Source organism: Nelusetta ayraudi, unplaced genomic scaffold, assembly GCF_046127955.1.
Source record: "Nelusetta ayraudi isolate G7.1 ecotype Tasmania unplaced genomic scaffold, CSIRO-AGI_Nayr_v1 ptg000019l, whole genome shotgun sequence".
Lineage (NCBI taxonomy): Eukaryota > Metazoa > Chordata > Actinopteri > Tetraodontiformes > Monacanthidae > Nelusetta > Nelusetta ayraudi.
Window position 1 is genome coordinate 8,840,605 of NW_027466069.1, and position 22,430 is coordinate 8,863,034.

The 22,430-nt window shown below is 47.7% G+C and overlaps 1 protein-coding gene across 2 annotated transcripts in view; it reads left to right on the top strand.

Annotated features, from left to right (window-relative positions):
- fgd (faciogenital dysplasia) overlaps positions 1–21,953 on the top strand; it is a 56,636-nt gene extending 34,683 nt beyond the window's left edge. The window contains exons 2-19 of one of the 2 annotated variants that reach the window (XM_076026995.1): positions 69–239; positions 2,860–3,064; positions 3,726–4,329; positions 7,440–7,532; positions 9,851–9,987; positions 10,814–10,970; positions 11,122–11,260; positions 12,575–12,633; positions 13,190–13,336; positions 13,440–13,532; positions 13,653–13,732; positions 14,727–14,757; positions 15,429–15,530; positions 16,005–16,058; positions 17,054–17,155; positions 17,262–17,393; positions 18,275–18,415; positions 20,229–21,953. In XM_076026995.1, the coding sequence (XP_075883110.1) occupies positions 69–239; positions 2,860–3,064; positions 3,726–4,329; positions 7,440–7,532; positions 9,851–9,987; positions 10,814–10,970; positions 11,122–11,260; positions 12,575–12,633; positions 13,190–13,336; positions 13,440–13,532; positions 13,653–13,732; positions 14,727–14,757; positions 15,429–15,530; positions 16,005–16,058; positions 17,054–17,155; positions 17,262–17,393; positions 18,275–18,415; positions 20,229–20,492 (2,711 nt within the window). In that variant the 3' untranslated portion in view covers positions 20,493–21,953. Of the gene's footprint in view, positions 1–68; positions 240–2,515; positions 2,736–2,859; positions 3,065–3,725; positions 4,330–7,439; positions 7,533–9,850; positions 9,988–10,813; positions 10,971–11,121; positions 11,261–12,574; positions 12,634–13,189; positions 13,337–13,439; positions 13,533–13,652; positions 13,733–14,726; positions 14,758–15,428; positions 15,531–16,004; positions 16,059–17,053; positions 17,156–17,261; positions 17,394–18,274; positions 18,416–20,228 lie in introns of those variants that run through there. The other variant, XM_076026996.1, reaches the window with a different exon arrangement.
- The last annotated feature ends 477 nt before the right edge of the window (positions 21,954–22,430 follow it).

Below are 22,430 nucleotides of genomic sequence, written 5' to 3' on the forward strand. Positions count from 1 at the left end.
CCTCGTGTCCCGGATTAATCTCATTCTATCGATCGCTTGCCCTCCACTGATATTGTCTTTCTTTGCAGACCTCCCCGCCTCCCCCCTGCAGTACCAGTGTGGACCGGTGGACTTCCCATGTTCTCCCCGGCTGCTGAAGAAAGGTCCCGCCTCCAGACCATGTCACGACAGGCCCGCCGTCCGTCCCCGGCCCCAGTCCTCCGCCTCGCCCAGACCGCCGGCCGCTCAGAAACCCCAAGGTAAAAAAAAAAAAAAAAAAAAAAAGGAGGGGAAAAAATACCGCACCACCTCACACCCCGCCCCTCCAGGTGTCAGGGTGTAGGGGGGGGGGGTGAGATTCTGAACGAGATACTGAGCTCAGCTGTCGTTCACACTCATTCTCACTTTCGCTGAATCAGCTGCCACGGCTGGGGGGTGAGGGAGGTCTCCTACACTGCTGTTCAAAATTTCGAGGTCACCAACTCGGTTCTGCATTGAACTCCACTATAACCATCTTCATCAAATAATCCACCGGAATGCTCTAAAAACAGTGCTAGCGCACGGAGATCGGTCAGAATGAGCTAAACACACACAGTATAGGATGACTATGACAGTTGTCTATTTGAGTGTGATATGCAGCCATCATGACAGAAGGTCAGTGCTGTAAAATATTTCATAAAGCTGGTTACAATGGAGTTCAGTGGAGTGACCCCACACTTTTGAACGGTCGTGTATAATCAACACACGGCCACTGTGTGGCAGTAGCTGCGTTTCCATTACCGTCGGGTCACCTCACCGTCGGGACCCGCGGCAGCGGCAGCGATCCGTGGCTGAACTTGTCGCCAGATGTGTCGAGGCAGCCGTCGCGAGAGTGTCCTGCTGCAAAATGGATGAGGAAACGCAGCCGTGTTGTGACAGTGATGTGGCGCGAACGCAGCCTCGCTCGCGCGGCTGAGTAGGTCACCTCGTTAGGAAGCGATCAAAGTTTCAAGACTGCTAAACGCCATCAAAGCGCAGTGTTTTTGGGCAGCGGCTGGGAGAGTAGGACGCCACTCCACGTGCTCGGGCCCGGAGTATTGAATGTCCCATATTTTAGGTGATGGAGCAGCCAGACTGAGATGTTTTTTTGGGACGCGCAGAGATGAGAGTGAAGTAGACAGTGACGGGTTGGAACTGGCAAGGCGGCAGGAGGCCTGGAGGAAGAGCAGAGAGGAGATTTATGGATGGAGTTGAAAGAGGACGAGGAATCGAGAAGAGTTGATTAATCCCCGGAAATGACCTGGACGGAGGCAGATGATTGGCTGTGGCCACCCCTGAAGAAAGCAGCTGAAAGGTGAAGATTTGAGTGCAACGACTTGGGTGAAATTCACTTCAGCAGTGATTTCCTACCAAAGCAGTGGCTCTCAACTGGTGGAGGCTCAGGACCTGCATTGTTTTGTCCTTATCATGAAGTCAGGACCCAAATTTATTCCACAAAAATAAAAATGCTAGCCCACTTTCTATCACGTCTATTCAATAAATCGTGGGAATTATTGAATTAAATTGTGTGTCCGGCAAAAATAGATGTTCAACATTTTCTCTCTAAAAAATTAAAGGGGAAAAAAAAAAGGTGAAAAAAGTGTAAACTTCCGACGAAGATGCGACCCAATCCATACCGCTCTGCGACCCGCCAGTTGAGAAACACACAACACAGGCGTGTTTGTGAGGGTTTAATCCTCCGTTTACAGGACGGCGTCGCAAACGCAGTCCGATGAATCAGGGCTGAAAATTGGTCGGATTCTGCCAAACTTGACGGCGGTGCCGTTAGCTGTCAGCCTCAGATACACAGCAGATGTCGGTGGCTATCGAGCAGTTTTTTTGATGCTAGGTGTGGTTTTAACAGATGGCTAAATCTGAAGTTTCTTTTTTTGTTTTCTTTTTCATGCGAGACGACCCAACTGGAAGGAAAAACACTTAAAATGGGTTCAACGTGTTGCTTCAGGTCGCTCGCAGCCGTTTAAAAAGTTGTCGGTCCTTATGATTACAAATAACAATTTTTGACAAATGACTCAGATGCAGTGAGCCTCCTATTGATAATAAGCTTCTACTTGTTCTGCGTTTTGTTTTAAAACAAATGCAGAAGAGAAATAAAATATTATATTATTATAATAAAATACTGTAGCATCTCTACAGCAAATGTTCCAAACACCAGTGTCATCGCTTTCCAGGATACTAAAAGTGTAGTGTGATGATATCGGAGAGAGAGAGAGAGAGAGAGAGAGAGATTTGCTTTCACCTCATCGATGTTGTCGCTGTGTTTTGTTTGTGTGTTGTTCAGGCGCACTGGAAGTGCTCCTCTTCACGTTTCCTGCTTTCCTGGTTGACATCAAACTTGTGTGAAAGACATGCAAACGCCCAGACTCTGCCGTCAGTTTGTCCTCCCTCGAGTATCTGCAGCAGAACAGAGTCTAAAAACGTCACTCTGTCAATCGTCTGGCTTTTTTTTTTTTTTTTTTTCTTTCTTTCTGCCTCACGCACACATGTCAGCATCCTGTTCTGAAATGAGGAAGTCGGACGGCGGATGAAGCCGACGCTGGTCTCCCTCTGCAGCAGTTGACTGTGTCGCTGCCGCCGTGTCTTCTCTTCACCTTTGTGTTTTGCACAGACTTTTTTTTTTTATTATTATTATTTTCTTTTAAACGGGAACCGCCGGGCTGCTCGCTGCCACTCGGCCATGGAGCTTTTCTCCCTCAGCTTTCTGCGCGTCACCTGACGGGGTAAAAATTTGTCGGCACCTGTTTGCACCGCACTTCTCCTTTGCTCTCGCCGCTGTTGCACCGCCTGAGTTGTGTGTTTTGTCTCTCTCTCTCTCTCTCGCTCTCTCCCCCCCCTCCCCCGCAGTGCCCCCTAAACCCGCGCACCTGCTCGCCCTCGGGCAAGACAAGAAACCGAAGAGGATTCCGCCGCCGCCCTCCAGGCCTCTGCCCGCCCCCCCTCCTCCGCCCAAGCCCAAGCCCGCCGGCGTTCCGCCCGGCCCGGGAGACAGACAGCCGCAGAAAGAGGCCCAGAAGGTCGGGCTGCTCATCGAGAGGTTCGAGAATTCAAGGTACCGCCGGTGGTTCCTCTCGAAAACGTAACTTGCCGCGCTGGTGTTTCGCTCGGTTTGGGGAATCGAAATGCGTTGACGCGCGTCAGAGTTTCATCTGGCACCTGTTTTTAGTTTGTATGGCTTCACCGTCGTTATGCAGAAAAAAGGAACACTTTCCGTGCTTCACTTCTGAAAAACGTGCACTCAGTCCTTGATATCAGCCCTTCGTGATGTCACGAAAGCGCACCAGGGCCATCCAGCTAACCCTTCAAAACTTAGCACAAATAACAATAATAATAATAAGCCCAGTCAGGTGTTGGAACCTTCAACCCCCCGAGACTTGAGACCACCTCCTGGCCGCCTTGTTTTCAACTCTCAATCGTGTGGGAGGAGCGACGAAGCATCGCTTTTAGCAGGAAGCCAGAGAGTTGATTTTTTATTTTTTTTTAACAGGAGGCTGCAAACAGAGGGCTAAACGTGCTGTTTTCTGTGATCAATAATAAAGATCAGAAAATGAGAATAGCTTGTCTCCTTTAATCGACTGGTTAAAACTAATGTTAAATACTGAAGACCTTCCTTTCTTGCTTTTCTCTTATTCTCTTGTTTCATCGGCTTTTGCACTTACAAGCGATGCAGATGAATCATTTTCGTTGTTTCTTTTTCTTCGTTCTTCTACCAGGATTCCAATCCTGGGGGTGCTCCCCCTGTCCCAGCTTCACCTGTGTCTGACAATGGACACCGCGTCCGACATCGCCATCAAGGACTCCTCGCCCAAGGCCGCAGGAGAACCCTCGCCCGCGGAAAAATTTGCACTCGCCCCCTCCGAACGGACAGAGCCGGCGTCGTCTGAACTCTCCCGTCTGGCGTCCCTGCACATGGACGGCTCGGGGGACGCCCCGCTGGAGGACTGCGGCGAGGACGGCGTGGTCTGCCTCGACGGCGTGGAGCCCGAGGACGTCTCCTCGTCCCGCGAGCTCCTGGACAACAATCACGACTCGTCGGAGCCCAACGGGAAGATCCCGAACCGGGACAGCGGCATCGACAGCCCGTCGTGCGCCGTGGACGGCGAGGTCTTCCCCAACGAGGACGCCATCGACGAGGAGGACCATTACGACAGCGTCACCGAGACGGAGAGCGTGTCCTGCTGCGTGACCCTGGGCAACAAGAGGGACTCGACGCAGGACGAGGACAGCGACCTGGACGAGGGCAGCGGCGGGGAGATCCACTCCCTGCCCGACGGGCAGTCGGGATATCTGGCCGACGCACAGTCGGAGGCGCACAAGGTGAGTGCCGTGTGTCGTTGAAACTTGTCAAGTCGACAGGTGACGCCGTTGTATTCCCCCGGTGTGGTGCAGGCATCACAACAGACTTTCCAGGATCTTTTACTGTTTCCGTGAAGTGTCCTGCGGGTTTAAAAGGTTCAGTGTTTAATATTTGGAGATTTTGGAGAAAAAACAGCGGCATCGAGTGGTTGCATTTTAGACTGCAGCGTCTTTCACTCTCCCTCCCCCTCCTGAGCTTGCCGGTGAACTGCTTTTGCCTGTGAGCGCAAACCTAGATACCTCATCCACCTTCTTCTTCGTTGTTTTTTTTTTAAGGACGCGACTGTTCAACCTAAATACGAACCACACTGTCAAGCAAACTGCATTGTCCACACCGGCTTCCTTAAAAAATATACGTTATTGTATATTCTTATATACATTTGAGAACCATTCTAAAGGTGGAAAAACCAAATTACTTTTATTGTACTGTGAGTATACACTTTTATTAATGTATTTATTGGCAGTATACTTACCAGTATAAAAATGAATAAAACGATTAGGGTTAGCCTAACCCCAAATCCTAACCCTTAAAAATAATAAATCAAGCCACATTTTACACCCTGGACTTTTAATAGCCTCGTCCCCGAACACAGTTCTTTTCATATCGTGGGAAAAAAAAAAGAAAAAGCGGCTTTGCTTCTATTATTATCCCAGACTGGCTGCGCGGCTTCAAACAATAGCGCCGCATGAAACACTAGACGCCGTTAGAACCTCCCTCTGCCTCTCACATGTCTTAACTTCTCCCTAAAAGCATCTCTGACGTGACGTAAATAGACAAAGTCCCGGCCGAAAGCTGCTCATGGGAGGCTGCGGCGGGCTGCGAGGCAGATAGATAAAGTTTCCCCGTCTGACTTATCGATTGTAAACGACACCAATACCCTCAAATGCGCGCGGCGGCTTCCTCCTGGCTCGCATCTGCGGAGCGCTTCCTGTACCGGCAGTGTCAGCGCTACAGGAAATAAATCAATCAATGAATAAATAAATAAGAATGGATTTGAGATTAGATTCGATTAGGTTCAACTTTATCGTCATTGCGCACGTCACAAGTACAGAGCAGCAAAATGCAGTTAGCGTGCCGTAGCAACCAGAAGAGCTTCCCAGTGAATTAAATACAAATGTACAGTATATACACATTATATAAGATATGTGTATATATATTTACATATATTGTACATATATATATGCATATATATACATTTATTTATGTACATATGTGTGTATATATGTACATATTTCTGTAAATAATCGATATATATATATATATATAAATATATATCTGTATATATATTTATATATAGTGCAACCGAATAACTGAACTATTGCTATAAAGTGCAGGTATGACATGAATAATATACAGCGCCATTGGTATATGCAGAAAATAACAGGTTGAAAATATTTAGATCAACATCAACAATGGTTTTGATGCTTGCAGAATGTACCTGAGTGCATGGAGGTCACTGACAGTGATGCAAGGAAGTAGCGGGTCTGATAAAATTAGATTGTGTAGTGGTGACGAAGACGTTAAAAAAAAAAAAAATCTGCATTTTCAGAGGAGCGCTCGCACGGTTATGCACTCAGTGGGCAGAGATCCAGCGCTGCTGAAAACGCCTGGCGGCGGCAGCACCAGCGTCGATACTCAGGGGCCTGCGCTGACCGTCCGCACCCCCAGCAGGCCTGCAGGTATCTCCCCCTGCCCACCGCTTCCTGACAGCAGCAGCGGGGCCGCGCAGAGGAAGGGTGTTGTTATTGGAGGCGCTCTCTGCACGCGGCTGCACGTCAGTCCGCGTTCGTGACAGCACAGCTGACATGTTTACGGCTGCGGGGGAAAAAAAAGTGACGCCCCGGTAGAGGATGTGGTTTTCAACACGATAAGAGACTTTTTCTTCTCTCTCTCTCTCTGTCTCTCTCTCTCTGTCTCTCTCTCTGTCTAGTCGTCCGCCGAGCACCGTGAGACAGTTTTTGACATGTCGGTGCTTCGCGGAGAGGAGGCTAAAATATAAGTTTATCTTTGGTGAACATGTCCCATCTGCAGTGTATATGTGTGTGTCAGTGTGTGGAGGGGGTGTTTCGCATCCCTGACGCCCGTCCAGCGTCCCTGGGATTAAACTTTAATGACGCCTCTCCTCATCCGTTTTACCCTCATGTGTGTGCCTTCACAATGGTTCCCATCTCATTTGCATTAGATGAGCTAATATTATCACTGCCTCGCGACAGATGCGTATTCTGCACGCGGCATTGTAGGTTTCGGCTGATCGTCCACACTGCTGTGAGCGGATTAGCCCTCTTTCACTCGACAACAAACCCTCGAAGGAAAAAAAAAAACAGCCAAACAAACGCTGATCTCATTCGTCTCGCACCAAAAGCCTCTTTGCTGCATCAGCTCGCGGCTAAAAGCATGAAGACAGGCTGCCGAGGATGAGGACCGCTTTTAGGACGTTGTTGTTTTTTGACGATTTGGAATGTAAAGGATTCGGCCTCGCCGCCACGTTCCGTCCACCTGGAAGAGCTGCGATGATACAGCACAAGGATGGAATAATGGAGGATAGTCTACGTCGAGCGGCGTAATGAGGCTTATCGTGTAGAAAATGGCTGAAAATAAAGACAAGGCAGGTCGGGGGCGGGGGGGCGGGGGGGCTGGGGGGGGGCGACAGCAGACACGGTTTCACCGCCGGCGACGCACACGCGTCGTCAAAGGCAGAAGAAACGAATATAGACGACCGCTTTGCAAGAGCGCGGCACGATTGGTCGGGTTCCGTTTGACCTGGCCAAATCATTTGTTCCGCAGCGAGGCCGGCTTTCAAGGCGTTATTAATGACAAACGCCGCTGTAGATCGACGCAGCCATCGAAAACCACCCGCCGCACGCCGTGTTGATCATTGCAACTGGGGCTATGAAAAGTCGAGCTGACACTTCTCTAATGTTAACTACTGTGAAATCGTGTCCAGACATGTGATGCCTCCAGATAAATCCCTTTTTTTTCTCTGTGTGTGTGTGTGTGTGTGTGTGTGTGTGTGTGTGTGTGTGTGTGTGTGTGTGTGTGTGTGTGTGTGTGTGTGTGTGTTCCATCGCAGGGTTCCTCCGAGGCCCAGAAGCTGCTGAACATCGCCAAAGAGCTTCTCCACACCGAGGAAGCCTACGTCAGACGACTGGACCTCCTCGACCAGGTGAGGCCAAAGTTCCTGCGCTCTGAAAAACGTGACACCGCCTCGGCGGTCGGCCCCCTTTTCTTTTCTTTTTTTTTTTTTTTTTTTTTTTGCCGACAAACATTTCTGAGTGCTGATTTGTGCCGGCGTTCTTTAGCGATTGAGATCAGGGGCAGAGCTGGATTAAAAGTGGCAGTGGACAACAGCCCTCTGTCCTCTGTGACTGGATTAGTCAGCACGGTCATGTGAGAAAAAGTGTGTGTGTGTCTGTCTGTCTGTATGTGTGTGTGTGTGTGTGTGTGTGTGTGTGTGTGTGTGTGTGTTGCATCTCTTTAATCTCTATTTCTCTTCTTTTTTTTTTTCAAAAATTTGTCTGTAAGCAACTGTTCCCTAGTTTGTTCCATAATTAGAAAATTCTTTTTTTGGACGATCTGGCTGCAGTGTTGTGGTCCAGCTCCGTAGTCAGACTCACTGAAAAGCCTTAGAAATATGGCAGTGTCAGCCGTTCAGGGGCATTAAGCTCCTCAAAGACCATCTTGAATCAAGACTGTGGGCTTTTGAAGCAGCTCTGACTCATAAGTGACCTCAAGACTCTGATCTCCAAGATGATTTTCTCGAGAAAATGTAATTATCGTGAACGTTCTTGGTTGTTGGTTTGGTAGCAGCCGGGCGGTTTTGAGCTTGTTAGTGTTTTTGAATGACTCAGCAGTTCATGGATGTATTTAAATGAGTTGTTTTTTTTTTTTTCTCTGTTTGGCTACTTCCAGTTTACAGTTGCCTGTAAACTTTCGTTGACCTAAACTAAAGCAGCATTCAGAGTCTTTCCTCCACATCATGTTCAGCTTCCTGTTCTCTTCCCAGTCTGCCCTGCTTCTCGCTCGTCCCTCTCTCGCCGTCTCAGGACATCGCGACGTCGTTGATATTCAAGATCATCGCCGCCCGCCGTTGGCTTTTCTTCTTCTATTTTGTGTTCTCCGGTGTTTTTCAGAAGACCTGTCGGTTCCGTCTCCTTCCTCTTTGTGAAGTTCATGCGGTAGAGGAATTTTTGTTTGCCCCTCTGTGAAAGAGCACTTCTGGTTTATTTACTAGTGCAGGCAGACGAGTCTCACGTCTAACTTCCTGTTTTGTGTCGGTGCCCTCATGCCACAATAGTTTCCGTGGAAACAACTCTGGCACTTGAAGAACTTAATGAACTTTTGGGGGTCATCACTGAACTTCTGTGATCATTCTTTAGCGATTTATGCTTTGTAGTATATTTTAACAAATTTATAGTTGTTGTTGTTTTTGTTTTTTTTACTTCATCTGATTAACCAAAAAAAAATATATCAAAAAATATAATGAAAACTGCGTGACTGAAATTCTGTTGTCAGATCAGTTCCAAAGCTGCAAGACTCCCAAAAGAAACAAATCTATCTATCTAACAACACGCTATCTAACATAAAATCCACACATGCTGCCTGTCTGTACGTTAAAACCCAGAAAAAAGCATCAGAACAATCGAACGAGTAGAGGTGCAGAATCACTGCCTTCACTGAGTAGCCTCATCTTCCTAGAGTGCCCCCTTCAGGTCATAATAAGTTGAGGCTCTTACATTCCTGTCTTACATTTCACTGTTTTGAAGTCATTGCTGTTTTAAAAACTCACATTGTGACCGTTTGATAAAAATTTCGTGGCCATGAAGTGGAATTAAAATACACACACGCATGTTTTTCGTGGGATAAAGCCACAAATTACTGTCATGCTTTCTCTTGCGAGGTCCATTTGGAGCAGGTCCACGGGTTGAAGAGGCAGCCAGACGCTGACACACTATTTGCTCACAGTTTTGTATTTTTCTTTTTTTTTTTTTTTTACTCTGACATAAGCTTAAATTCACCTTTAAATATATTTTGTGTTCAAAAGAGAAGCTCCTCGAGTTGCTGTAATGGGCCCGTCATCGTGACGAGGTAAAAAAAACAAAAAAAACATACCTTCGATGACAACTATCAGCGGTTTCAATAAAGATCTCCTGAGTTCATACACGATGCCTTTTTTTCTGCTCCTGCAGCTCAAAGCCAAGTCATTACTGGAGAAACTGAATATGTTTATGTGGCCAACGTGTGTGTGTGCATGTGTGTGTGTGTGTGTGTACTTACATTCCTTCTATGTGAGTGCAGGCTGGATTAGGTGGGTGTTGTGGTGGGAGATAGTTGTGAGGTTTTTGCGTTGTTTTTGTTTTTCATTCTTTGCAACCCCCCTCCCCCCCCCCCCCTCTCTCTCTCACACACACACACACTCTCTCTCTCTCTCACTCTCTCTCTCTCTCTCTCTCTCTCCCTCTCTCTCTCTCTCTCTCCCTGCAGAAATTTTGCACTAAGCTCACAGAGGCCGGCATCCCTCAGGACGTCATCACGGGGATCTTCTCCAACATCTCCTCCATCTACTGCTTCCACCACAAGTTCCTGCTCCCCGAGCTCCAATCGCGCATCACCGATGAATGGTGAGGATCGAACACTCGGCCGTCCACAGCGTCAGCCCGACGCCGCTCCGTCGTTGGTCTTGGCGTTGCAAGCAGAGATATTCACAGTCTGGTTGTCCGGTGGTGCGTTCAGGGTTCATGCAAGAGAGACAAACACAGACAACTGCCTTTTTTTTTTTTTTTTTTTTTTTTAACAAGTCAGCGGGAAACCAAACTCAAACCGAACTCAGTTGTATTTTCAGTGCCAGTCCCGACCGTTAGTGACTCATCCATAGCTGGCGTTGGTGATGCAGGTGATGCAGCTCCCGCTACCTTTTTTTTTTTTTTTTTTCTTCCCTTAAAATCTTTTTTTTGAAGGTTGAAAGACGTGCGCACAGTCAGACGTCAGAGGGCTGGTGTAAGAAAGCCCACAGGAAGGATTCAGCAGCGCAGCAGCGCAATCTCTTCTTTCATGCGGAAAAAAAAGAACGCTTCTTTCTTGTTCCTTCCTCTTGTATTCAGTCTTATTTGAACCTTTTGTCTGACTTCTCACTCTGCGGCTGTTTTCAGTGGCAGCGTAAGCAAACGTCGTATAATGGGACCTTTAAAAGGGAGGATGGTCCTGTTTAGTCTGTTTTAGATGTACGCAGCATATGAATGAAAACTCTCTGCTTTGGCCTCCAAAAATTTCTACGGAACATTTCACATTAACGAAGACGCTTTGTAGCTTCTTAGCTTCTTTCTTTGCATTTGAGTATCACATTGTGACTACCAGTAATCTACAATAATCACTGTTAATTTATGTATGCAGAGTCAATGAGCAGATGCTGATCCACTGACATGTCGAACTGCTGTGTTTTCCCTGCAGGGATTCCAACCCTCGAATTGGAGACATCCTGCAAAAACTGGCTCCGTTCATGAAGATGTACGGTGAATATGTGAAGAACTTTGACCGAGCCATGGACCTGGTCAACACCTGGATGCAGCGGTCCTCGCAGTTCAAGAGCGTCGTACAGAACATACAAGTAGGGTTTCCCCCTTTGAATTTTATTTTATTTTTTAATGTGTTTTTGTTTTTTATTTTTTTCCCATTTGCCCTTGCTGAACTTGTAACACTTCCCTTGTCGTAAATAAGTTCTTTCTTTTTCTTCGTCGTTTCTGCGTTCGACTGATCAGAAACAGGATGTTTGCGGGAACCTGACGCTGCAGCACCACATGCTGGAGCCCGTTCAGCGGATTCCTCGCTACGAGCTCCTGCTCAAAGACTACCTGAAGAAGCTGCCCGAAGACACTCTGGACCGCAAAGATGCAGAGAGTGAGACTTTTTTGCAACCTTTACATTTTACACCTGGAGCCACGACTGTAGGACGGAAAACGATTCCTTGCGTGGAATTCCGCCTCCTGTCTTTTTCTCGTGCGTTTTGTTTTTTCCGCCAGAATGAGTCAGCGCGATTGATATACGAGTCCACAGTAGCAAGAAGTCGAGGCGACAGCTGCTCCGTAAATTCGTAAAAGCAAATTTCTGGAATAGTTTGCCGCGTACATGGCCGCCGTTCAGCCAGCAGTCATGCCGTAACTCACAAACGCAAAAAGGTCACGGAGAAAACCTGAGGGGAGGTTCGCATTCCAAAGGCACGTCTGCTGCCGTACGACCATCGGAGTGGCGAGGCCAGAAAACAGTGCGCTGCGAGAATAGAGGGGAGCCGAGCTCCCGGTCGACTTCAAAGAGCCTGTTTGTTTAGAGCCAAGAGGTCACTACGACTCTGTTGTCCCTCCGACCGCAGGAGTCTGTGGCCGTTCGTCACATAATGCAAAACCACTTCAGAGCCTCTGGAGCAGGCACGGACAAACTACGGCCCGCAGGGCCACATCCGGCCCGCTGCGTGTCTCTGTCTGGCCCCCGTGAAGGCAGTCATAAACCCCCCCCCCCAACGCAATTTCCAACCAGCACCCCCTCCCTCCCCGTCAACAGAACTTTCGTGGCCCGCCGACATGACGCAGTTCTGTCATGTGGCCCGTTGCAAATAAAGTTTGGCCACCCCTGCTCTAGAGGGTGAAAAAAAAAACCTGTTTGGATACGGCTGACAACGCTTCACTTGGCTCACAACTCCATTGAGAGCCTGGATGTATTATGAGAACAGGATACCGGACTGGCAATATGGCGGCGCAGCGGTTTTTCCCAGTGGCCACCCGAGGTACTGCAGCAAAGAATATCCCACCGGCCCAAAAAGCGTTTTTCCCCCTTTTCACCTCCCAGAGATCCGTGACGCTGACTTCACTCGGCTCTATCGTCTCCAGTCTATTAACGGCTTCCTTCTCATCCTCGCTGTGGAAAAAGGAGTTCATCACGGCTCTTTTGCCCTCATTTGCTCAGAGACGTGTCTCCTCTGTTTATGTCGGCCGTCATTTAAACAGCTGACTCAGGTACCTGCAGGCATTAGTGCAGGACTCTCTGTGTTCACAAGCTGCAGTGTAAGCAACCTCTGGTTTGATCAGTACTCTGGACGTTCGCTTGATCCGATGAGGGAGATTACCTGAAAACCAAATGAATCCTTACGATCTTTGAAATTGCACAATTGATTTTTTTTTTTTTTTTTTTATTTATTAATCTGTGATTGTCTGTTTGCAGAGGCTCTGGAGCTGATCTCGACCGCGGCCAACCATTCCAACGCGGCAATTCGGAAAATGGTGAGACCCGGAGATTCTCTCTTCTGCAGCCATTTCAGTGCGTCCCTGGGCTCGGATGTTGCAGGACCCATTTAAAGACTCGCTACTGCGAAACAACTGCGAGGTGTCAGAGTCAGAGCAGACAGGAAGTCGCCGCTTCCTGCCTCGAGTTTCTTGACAACGGCTGACTAACTTTGAATCAGTCGCTCACTGTCTGGCAACCTGGCTTGTGTTTTTCACAGTAACTTCATTTACCTGTTCATTATGAAAATCAATATAAAGGTGCTTGTTGTGCATGGGGCAGTCTGTACTGGGAAAACCATGAATATGTTTAAATTAGGGATGTTAACAATTAATAGATTATTGATTAATTGTCAATTAAGAATTTAATCAATTAAATTAAACTAGTCGTAATTGATATCATTATAACAGTGTAGTGGCAGGAAAGAGCAATTCACCTGTAGATACTGTGATGGTCCTAATGTACCTAGAACAGGTTACTTTTAAACAACTTTTTTTTTTTAAGAAATTAAAAAAAAGTTGAAATTTGAAATTCAACACAGTTTTTCCCCCTCAGGAGAAAATGCACAAGTTGCTGGAGGTTCACGAAAGGCTGGGAGGCGAGGAGGACATTGTGAACCCAGCCAATGAGCTCATCAAGGAAGGACATATCAAGAAGATGTCGGCAAAAAACGGGACGGCGCAGGACCGATACCTCTATCTGGTGAGCCGCGTCAAAATTCTGATGGAAAATAATCGTCATAATAAACCCAGCTGGGGTTTTTGGCTTTACACCGACTGTACTTGTTTTCATGTCTGTGATCCAGTTCAACAACATGGTGCTGTACTGTGTGCCTAAACTGAGACTGATGGGTCAGAAGTTCAGCGTCAGGGAGCGGATCGACATCGCCGGCATGGAGGTGCGCAGCTCTCCCACACTCTCCTCCACAGACCCACGTTTTCACTCTCGCTCTATTTCATTGTGGACGCGCTCGCTGACGGGTTGGAACAAAACCGTCCCGCTCTTTGTTTGACCTCAGGTGCAGGAGAATGTGAAGCAGAACCTCCCGCACACGTTTGCCATCATTGGCAAGAAGCGGTCGCTGGAGCTGCAAGCCAGGTAGGGACGGAGGACGGGTGCGCGCGGAAAGACGAGCCTGTGTTTGTTTCGCTCGGGAGAAATTCTTCTTTTCTAGGCAAAGACGCGGTCAGGAAAGTCGTTCAAAAAAAGTAAACATTTCGAATACAGTATGATGCAAAGCGATGTACCGCCGCAGCAGCCAGAAACAAAAGACTGGAAAAACATAACGGAGCTGATCATATGATTAATTATTAATCAAAAAGTTGCAATAATTCCAATAGTATAAACTAAATTGCATAAATGAAAACAATTGTGAAAATTAGCTGAACTCGTATACAAACAAATCTTAAGAAATGAAATTGAACTTCCACCCTGTCCTAAACTGTACGGTTTTATCCAAGAAGTATCCTCAAATAAAAACTCTGAAGAAGGAAACCTTCATTTTATTGTCAAATGATGCCCTGATTAACATGACATGTATTATATATGATATTTACCTCCTCCTTGAAAGTTGAGTGTTTTAACCTCGACTACCAGTCAAAAGTTTGGAAATACCTTCTCATGCTTTCATTTATTTATTTATTTATTTATTTATTTTTTAATCTTTCCAACTTTCTACACTGCAGATAGACACTGAAGACATCAAAAATATGAGCAAGATATCTGTAATCATGCAACAAAGAAAAACACGTTCAATAGCTCTAAGTAAGGTGAATATTTTTGAAGTATTTAAATATAAAATGTTTTGGAGTCATTTTACACGTTCAATGTTTCCTACATGATTCCACGTGTGTTCACACGTAGTTTTGATGCCTTCAGTGAGGAACTGCAATGTCAATGGTCATGAGAATGAAAGAAAAGACATTCAGTTCATAGGGCGAGTCCAAACTGTCGACTGCCTGAATACATGGCACTGTCATTTCTTTGTTCCTGGCCGGAATGCGTTACGACTTGATTTCACAGTGTCTTTTCACTCTTTGAGTTGATTTTTGTCTTTTTTTCCCAAGACGTATTTGCTTTGTCTTCCTCACAGGACGGCCGAGGAGAAAGAAGACTGGATTCAGGCAAGTGTCTCGCACACACCACCCTGCCCACCCGCTGCGCGCGGCTCGTGTCCGTCTCCGGTGGCGGCTCCACCTTATTAGCGAATGGAATTAGCCGAGAATTCCCCCCCCCACCACGCTCATTCAGTGTGTTGCCGAATTATATTCACTAATAAAGCCGCTCATTATAGCTCATTTAGCAGGGGGAAAGCTGATTAAAACATTTTGCATGCCGGCGGAGGGGTGGGAGGTTTGTGTGTGTGTGTGTGTGTGTGTGTGTGTGTGTGTGTGTGTGTGTGTGTGTGTGTGTGTGTGTGTGTGTGTGTGTGTGTGTGTGTGTGTGTGTGTGTGTGTGTGAGGAGCTGAAAGTAGAGGGGAGAATTCTGAGGGGCAGATAAAACGATTCATGGAGAGTGAGAGAGAGAGAGAGAGAGAGAGGAGTGCTCGGGCACATGTCTGGAAGCTGTGATGTCATTGCTGTTGAGACGGAGCGCACGCCACAGATCCTCTCCTCCGATAAACACAGGAAGGGAAGGCGGCGCGTCGCCTCCTCCTCCTCCAGACCTGCTTCTCATTCTGTCGTCTGTCGTCGAATGACATGAAAAACGGGCGACAAACTCCGAAGGATCCACACCGGGAGAGCTCAGACGAACCCTCGTCCTGATTTTCTCTCCCTTCCTTCGACCTCGCAGGTGATCCAGGCCACCGTTGAAAGGCACAAGCAGAACAGCGAGACGTTCAAGGCCTTCAACAGCTCCTTCTCCCGGGAGGATGACCACGTCCCTGAATCACCGGTCAGTCCGACTCGGCCTCAATTAGTCGGCCTGCTCGTCACTCGATAAGTGCAGTGAATCACGGCCGGGGAGCCGGCGTTCAGTCCAACGAGTTCACCGTAGCCGGGGTTTTTTTCCCGTCTCGTGTGAACCGCTTGCCATCTAAGGTCGTGGCTGTGCATCACACACACACACACACACACACACACACACACACACACACAGCAAAACCCACCGACAGCCGTGCAACGTAGCGTCTGCGAGCCCCCGGCCGCCAGAACTCTCTCATGACCTAATAGGGAGAGCTCAAGTCAGAGTGTATACACAACTCTTATGGATCTGCTCTGACCCACTTTGGGCCTGACTGGAGTTGGACCCCCGCCAAATCTAACTCGACTCAGGAAGCCCAACGCAAGAGCCCTCCTGACACCTAGTGGTCGTGTTGTGCCACTGCAGGCGCTAAAGAATTGTTGCGTTTTTGTCCTTTTTCCACAGGGCCTCTGGCACAACACGGCCGGAGACTCAGATGGGGAAAGACTCCACGAGAGGGTAAGATGCCGTTTCATGCGCAGTAACATGTATTGCAAATGCTTTTTAGACAGATATCTAGTTTGTGTTTCTTTTGTATTTCAAAAAAACCTACTAGCTGTGTTTCCATTACACTTAGAGTTGCGCAAAACCTAAATATCGCAATAAACACTGGTAATGGAAACTCAGCTAGTAGCAAGTAGTAAGAAATGTCCAGAAAAACAGTGCGACTGGATCGCGTAAACACGTTGGCTCTGTATTTAGCAAAATCATTCTTAGTTAAAATAAACCTTGACTGTGACCAATGCATAAAGATTAGAAATAAGGCTTTCAAGAGAATTCAGAATTTTAGTTACAAATTTTAAATTTTTGTTTCATTCCAGAAATTTTCTATTTTAGTCAGGTGTGTAAATTGAATCTATAGTGATATACAGTAGGATGGTCATACAAGGTGAACTTGTGTTCTGCACAGCAAACTACTGACCATACCAAGAGCATGCACCACATCGCTTGCACCACATCTGTATGACTCCAGCCAATTGTGCAAGACAGACTAATCGGCTCTATTTTTAAACAGCAAATGAAGTAATGTGGTTGGGGGTTAATTAATAGCTCCGCAAGATTTGGCAGCTCAGGGCTGAAATACCTCAGCATTCACCACAACCCACAAATGAACATGAACAGTCTAACATGTGGGCAGATTTTAGGGGGGATTAAATAATCAGTCTGAATCATCACTTTGATTACAGTAATGCCCCGTTATTACAAGTAAATGACTCAATGTCTCTCCAATCTAAGAAAAAAAAAAGGAAAATGTGTATTCACTAGTCTGTCGTGGGTGATTAATTACATTTTTGGTTCTGCAGCAAAAACTATCATTATAATAATCTGACTGGCTGCATCAGCTGCAGCTGCATCCCATGTTATCTGTGTTGCAGCTTGTAGGACAGCGCGTTAACATTAAAAACCTCCGACTCATCTCGGTTTTTTTTGTTTTTGTTTTTTTCCAATTCCAGAAGAGTTCCAGGAAAAAGGACAAAGAGAAGCAAACGTGTAAGGGCTGCAACGAGAGCTTCAATTTCACCAAGCGTAAACACCACTGCAAGTCCTGCGGAGCGGTAAGCGTCCGACGGGACGGCGGGGGGGGAAAAACAGCATGCGGGGGGGGAGGACTCGAGCCGAGCCGATGGAAAATTTCACGTTTTTTTTTTTGTAACCCCGCAGGCCATCTGCGCAAAGTGCTCCAAGACCTTGGACAACAAGACGAGCCGGGTGTGCCCCGAGTGCTACGAGGCCAGCCTCAGCCTGGTGGAGAACCTGGGTGGGGGCGAACAGAAGAGGAAAGCTGCAGCCGAGGTGAACCCCCACTCCCCAACTCGCGCAGAACTCAGCAGAGAAACATCAGCATAAGTTTTGCTGATGTTTCTCTCTCTCTCTCTCTCTCTCTCTCTCTCTCTGGAAACAGAGGGACAATAGCTGCGTTTCCATTAGCCCTACAATTGCGCAAAACCTAAATAATCGCAATAAAAACTGATAATGGAATCGCCTGAACTTTGAAAAACCTCAGGGAAAGAACTGGTAATGGAAACGCAGCTAGAGAGAAGCAGAACAGTGCACCTGCTACAGTCGCACAGGAGAACCCCTGCGAACTATTAGCGAGCGCCTTCCTCGATTGCCGCAGCTTCGCTCCGACAGGTTAATCCATTTCTGACTAACACTATGATCACGTCTCAAGATTAAGGAGGCGCTGACTCAGCAGTCTGGCTGCTTCAGGTGTGTCCGCCTGGAACATTTGTCTGTCTTGTATGTATGAACTCACTCAAAACCAATGCAGTCTCCATATTTTGAGGCAATCCGCTTGGAAGTTTCCCGCGGGATCTTTCAAATCGGCGACCAGATCCTGAACGCGGGTGAAGGTTCGTTTGCGGAGAGGGAGACTCGCCACTAGAGGGAGCCATGGGCTCTCGGCGGGTTAGATAAGGGTCAGCGCTGGGACACCTGTCCGTTTGTAAATCCCGCCGCGTCCTACATCGTCGTTACATAATGGTTAACTACCGGTGTCGGCTGAAATCCCCGGATTATGATGCGGATAGATTTCAGCTGTGCGTTCCGTCAAAACTGTGACAGATAAACGCCTTAAACGCACCTCTGAATTAAAAACGAATCAATTGGAAGCTGCTTTTCCCTCTTGCTGCAATCATGTATTGCTCTTTGACACATCCCCGTTTCATTTTCAGAGGCAGACGTCTCTCACGGGGGACAACTGCCTGCACTGTGGCCAGCTTCAGGTGCAGGAGAAAGGGAAGAGCTGGGCCAAGGTGTGGGCAGCCGTGACCAAGGCTGAGCCGCTGGTGCTGTACCTGCAGAGCAGCGGGCAGGTGAGGCTTGCAACGCACGCACGCACACGCACGCCTGCTCATTGGTTGCAGACAGTGTTGTTGGGATTACTCCATAAAAGTAATCCAACTACCGATTACTGATTGATCCTTCAAAAAAAGTAATCCAATTACTTCTTGAACTACTTTGTTTCATTTTTTTTTTTTATCAATTACTAATTACTTTCGTTAAACAAAAGTTAAAGTAACAGTTTGCTCAGTGCTTTGGAATGAACTTTATTAAAGTGCAAATTTTGCAATTGCAAATATTGCCTCTGCCTCTGTTTGCTCTTTGAACGCAAACTGCACATTTCACAGAGCAAACTTAACATGCTCATATTGTTAAAATAATTAGAAGCACAGTCGTTAAAATATCTCTACTGTTGCAGATGGGGTGTTATTTTTTTCTTGCACTTTGGTCCAGTGGGACGGTTTTTTTTTGCGCGCTATCGTCCCGGCGTCCCGCTCCAGCCGTCCGTCCTCTCGTGTACATCCTGCCTGCCGCGCAAACAGGACGTCTGCACAGTGTCGCGCGCGTGGCCGCGAGGTCTGAGTCAGCTCGTTCCAGTCCCGCCTGGAGGATTTAGTCACCCTCGATCCGACCTCAGGTGTAGTCGCCGCCACAGCCGCCACCACCACCACAGCGGCCCAGCGGCCCAGCGGCGTCTCTCTTTCAAGGCTCCTTGAAATCTCGGCTCAGCGATAAATCCGCACAATGGCAAACTTGTTAATGCCACAGGAAAAAAAATTAAAAGATCCCCAATGTAATCGTGGCTCCGGGGCTTTCTGCGATTCTCTGGTCGTGAGGGGGTGGGGGGGGGGGGTTGCTCGCACAGAGAGGAAATGAGCCTGTTAAAGCCAGCCCGGGTTTCATTTCCAAGAGTAATATCCCAATCCCGCCGCAGAAAGCTTTCATTCCAAAGATTAGGATTAACGGCGGTTCGGACCTGGCATTTTCTGATTATGCGGAAACAAAGAGGGGGAGGGGAGACGCGTGGACACGGTTTAATGTAGACAAGAGGAGAATGTTGCACTGCGACACGTGCTTGTGCTCTGGAGGGAAGATTTGAGCAAAATCGCCGACTTTGTTACATATTTACTCACTGCAGTGCCCCCTGCAGGCTCCGGTGACAATCTGTCATCCACACAACCTTTCTAGGTTTTCTTAAAGGGCCAGTAACAAGAATAAAAGTGTATACCTGCAGTACAGTAAAAGCCATTTTTTAAAAATTTGCAATTTTACAAAATAATCGGCACGTTCCATATTTACAGCTAGCATTCTTGTCCTCAAATAAACAAGCAATCAACGAAGGAGTGAGGCACACAGGTTTGGGCGCGAAGGCCACGGTAGCTCGCTGGCAAACTCGGGGGAGGGAGGGTCAGCGAAAGAGCGCTGTAATCAAAAGTGGAACCACTTGATGTCGCTGTTTCTTCTCAAAATCTCCAAACGTCGCCCACTTGACCTTTAAAAACAAACAAACAAATATAATAAACAGCAATATCGCGAATCCCTGTGCCCCGATAGACTTCCGTCCAATCAAATCAGTGGACTTTGACCATGTGATTGGTAAACCTGCTGTAGCATCCTCGTACTACTAAGTTCCACTGCTCTCCTTTTCTTTTGTTCAGACAAGTCAGTTTGGATGTAGGGATGTATGAACAACACATCTCCTGGCTGGGAGACTGCTGTGATTGTTTTCTGTGTAACTGCAAGGAATCGCACAATGTCACTCGCGTTACGGGTGACATTTTTTAGGTAGGCAGTGAGACTGTCGACTGACTGTCCCTCTTTTAAATCCCCCCCCCCACCTTGCAGGACTCCAAGGGGGCTCGGGCGCTGGCTCTCCCAGGCTTCGAGGTCAGCCTGACCTCCAGCAGCAGCGCCGCCACCACGTCGGCGGCGGGCGACAAGTCCGAGGTGAAGCACGGCCTGCGGCTCAGTCACCCCCAGCAGACTTTGCTCCTAAGTGCCGCCGACGCCAGGGATCAGGCCAAGTGGGCCGACGTCTTCAGCCGAGCCGCTCGCGGGGAGTCGCCCGCCGAGCCGCCCGGCGCCGCCGAACACAGGAAGAGCCAGTAGTAGAGGGGGGGGTGGCGGCGCGGGAGCCGCCAGGACTCTGTTAACCTCCCCTCCCCCTCCTCTCCTGTGTACAGAGCACACATTACTTGAATTCACTTTACCTTGGCACTTTTTGTTTCCCCCGTTGTCGTCGTTTCCCTCCCGTATTTTTTTTTTTTTTTTTTGGAAACGGACCTCTGGAATCCTCTAACCCCACCCCCTTCATCTGTCTCTGGCTTGCGCGTCATGCTGCGGTCACACACAGAGGACCCCCCCCCCCACACACACACACACACACACACCAACACCACCACTGGCCCGTGTCTCCGTGTGATGCCCGGATGTTTTATTTCTCTCGAGGACTGAAATCTTTTATTTGTAAAATAGCTCCTGGAAGATTTATGATATGAATTATGAATCCCATTGTTTTGTTTTTCTGTTGTTGTTTTTTTTTTTTTTAAATATGAAGTTGTACATGATGAGACCGTGTTTGTGAAGCATTAAATTCTACGCCTCCCCCACCCATGAAAACGTATACGAGCGTGGCAGTCGCCGTTCCCCCCCCCACCCCCTCGGTGTTTATTAAGTATTGAATGTTCGTGTCCTCCCCCTCCCCTCCAGCAGGGGGACGCAGTGGCAGTGTCGTGGGTTTTGTACAGTGTTTATAGAGCGACGTGTGGAAATGAAGAGAAAAGAAGAGACTTTTTAACTTTAAAAAAAAAAAAAAGACAAGAGATTGAGATTGAGATTGTGTGTGTGTGTGTGTGTGTGTGTGTGTGTGTGTGTGTGTGTGTGTGTGTGTGTGTGTGTGTGTGTGTGTGTGTGTGTGTGTGTGTGTGCTCGTGGCTGGCCACCTGATGCTCCCGACTCGCTCCTCAGTCTCCGCCTCATTACCGGGAGGGAACTGGCACCGAGCCGTCGTCCTCCGGAGGGAAACCTTCCTAATCTGAGTCTGATCCGCCACATTTCCTCCGCCTCATTACTGGGACTCGCGCAGATGAGGGGACGGGATCGCGCCGCCTTTGCGATTTTTTTTTTTTTTTTTTTTTCCCTGGCGGTGAAAATCCCAAAGTGGGCGGTTCGCTCTCAGCGCCGCCAACTTGCTCCACCTGCTTCTCTCCTTTCGGTCATGTGACGGAAAGCGAGCGCTGTACTGTACTGTAAACATGTTAAATCTGCCTTTTCTCTCCCCCCCCCACTCCTACTCCTGCTCCAACAAGCATCAGCCTTTAAGCGAAAGTAGCAAAACATAACAACAACAGCAACCTTGTCATTGGAACTGTGCATGTAAAAGTCACTCATATTTATGTACCGTGCTATGAAAACCCCTCTTTCTACGCTCCAGAATCCATTCTTGTCATTCAGTAAGTGCGCAGAGTCCTGCTTTTGAGTGTTTTGAATATTATTTGTTCACCTTTGAAAGAAGAAGAAAAAAAAAAAAACTGCAGTCAAGCATATCAATAAACAAGATGTTGTGATTTATTCAGCGCCACGCCTTCTCAGCTCTTTACGTCTCTTTCAGTAAATAAATTTCTCCTCTCTTCTTCTTCTTCTTCTTCTTCTTCTTCTTCTTCTTCTACTTCTTCTTAGTCATCTTATTCAAATCCGGCAGGCCGCACACCTCTCTCGCAAATCAATGCTCAGCCGCTGCGGCCGACCCCCCCCCCCCCTCTTGCTGTTGACATATCGCACTTGCGGCAGCATATGAAAAAAAAATAGATTATTTGATCTGACGTGCTGATGGGATGTAAGCAGATTAGTTCGGCCCCTGGCACAATCTGTTCCGTATGCCTGCTGTTTCTGCGCTGTACTCGGTGGTTGTCATCACTGTGCAATTTGCAGAATGTGTTTTGGTTCAGTTTTATTTTTATTTACTTTTTAGGAGGTTTGTGTGTGTGTGTGTGGGGGGGGGGGGGGGATCGAATCCCCCTACTTTACTCTTAGCTGTTATTAAAGAAA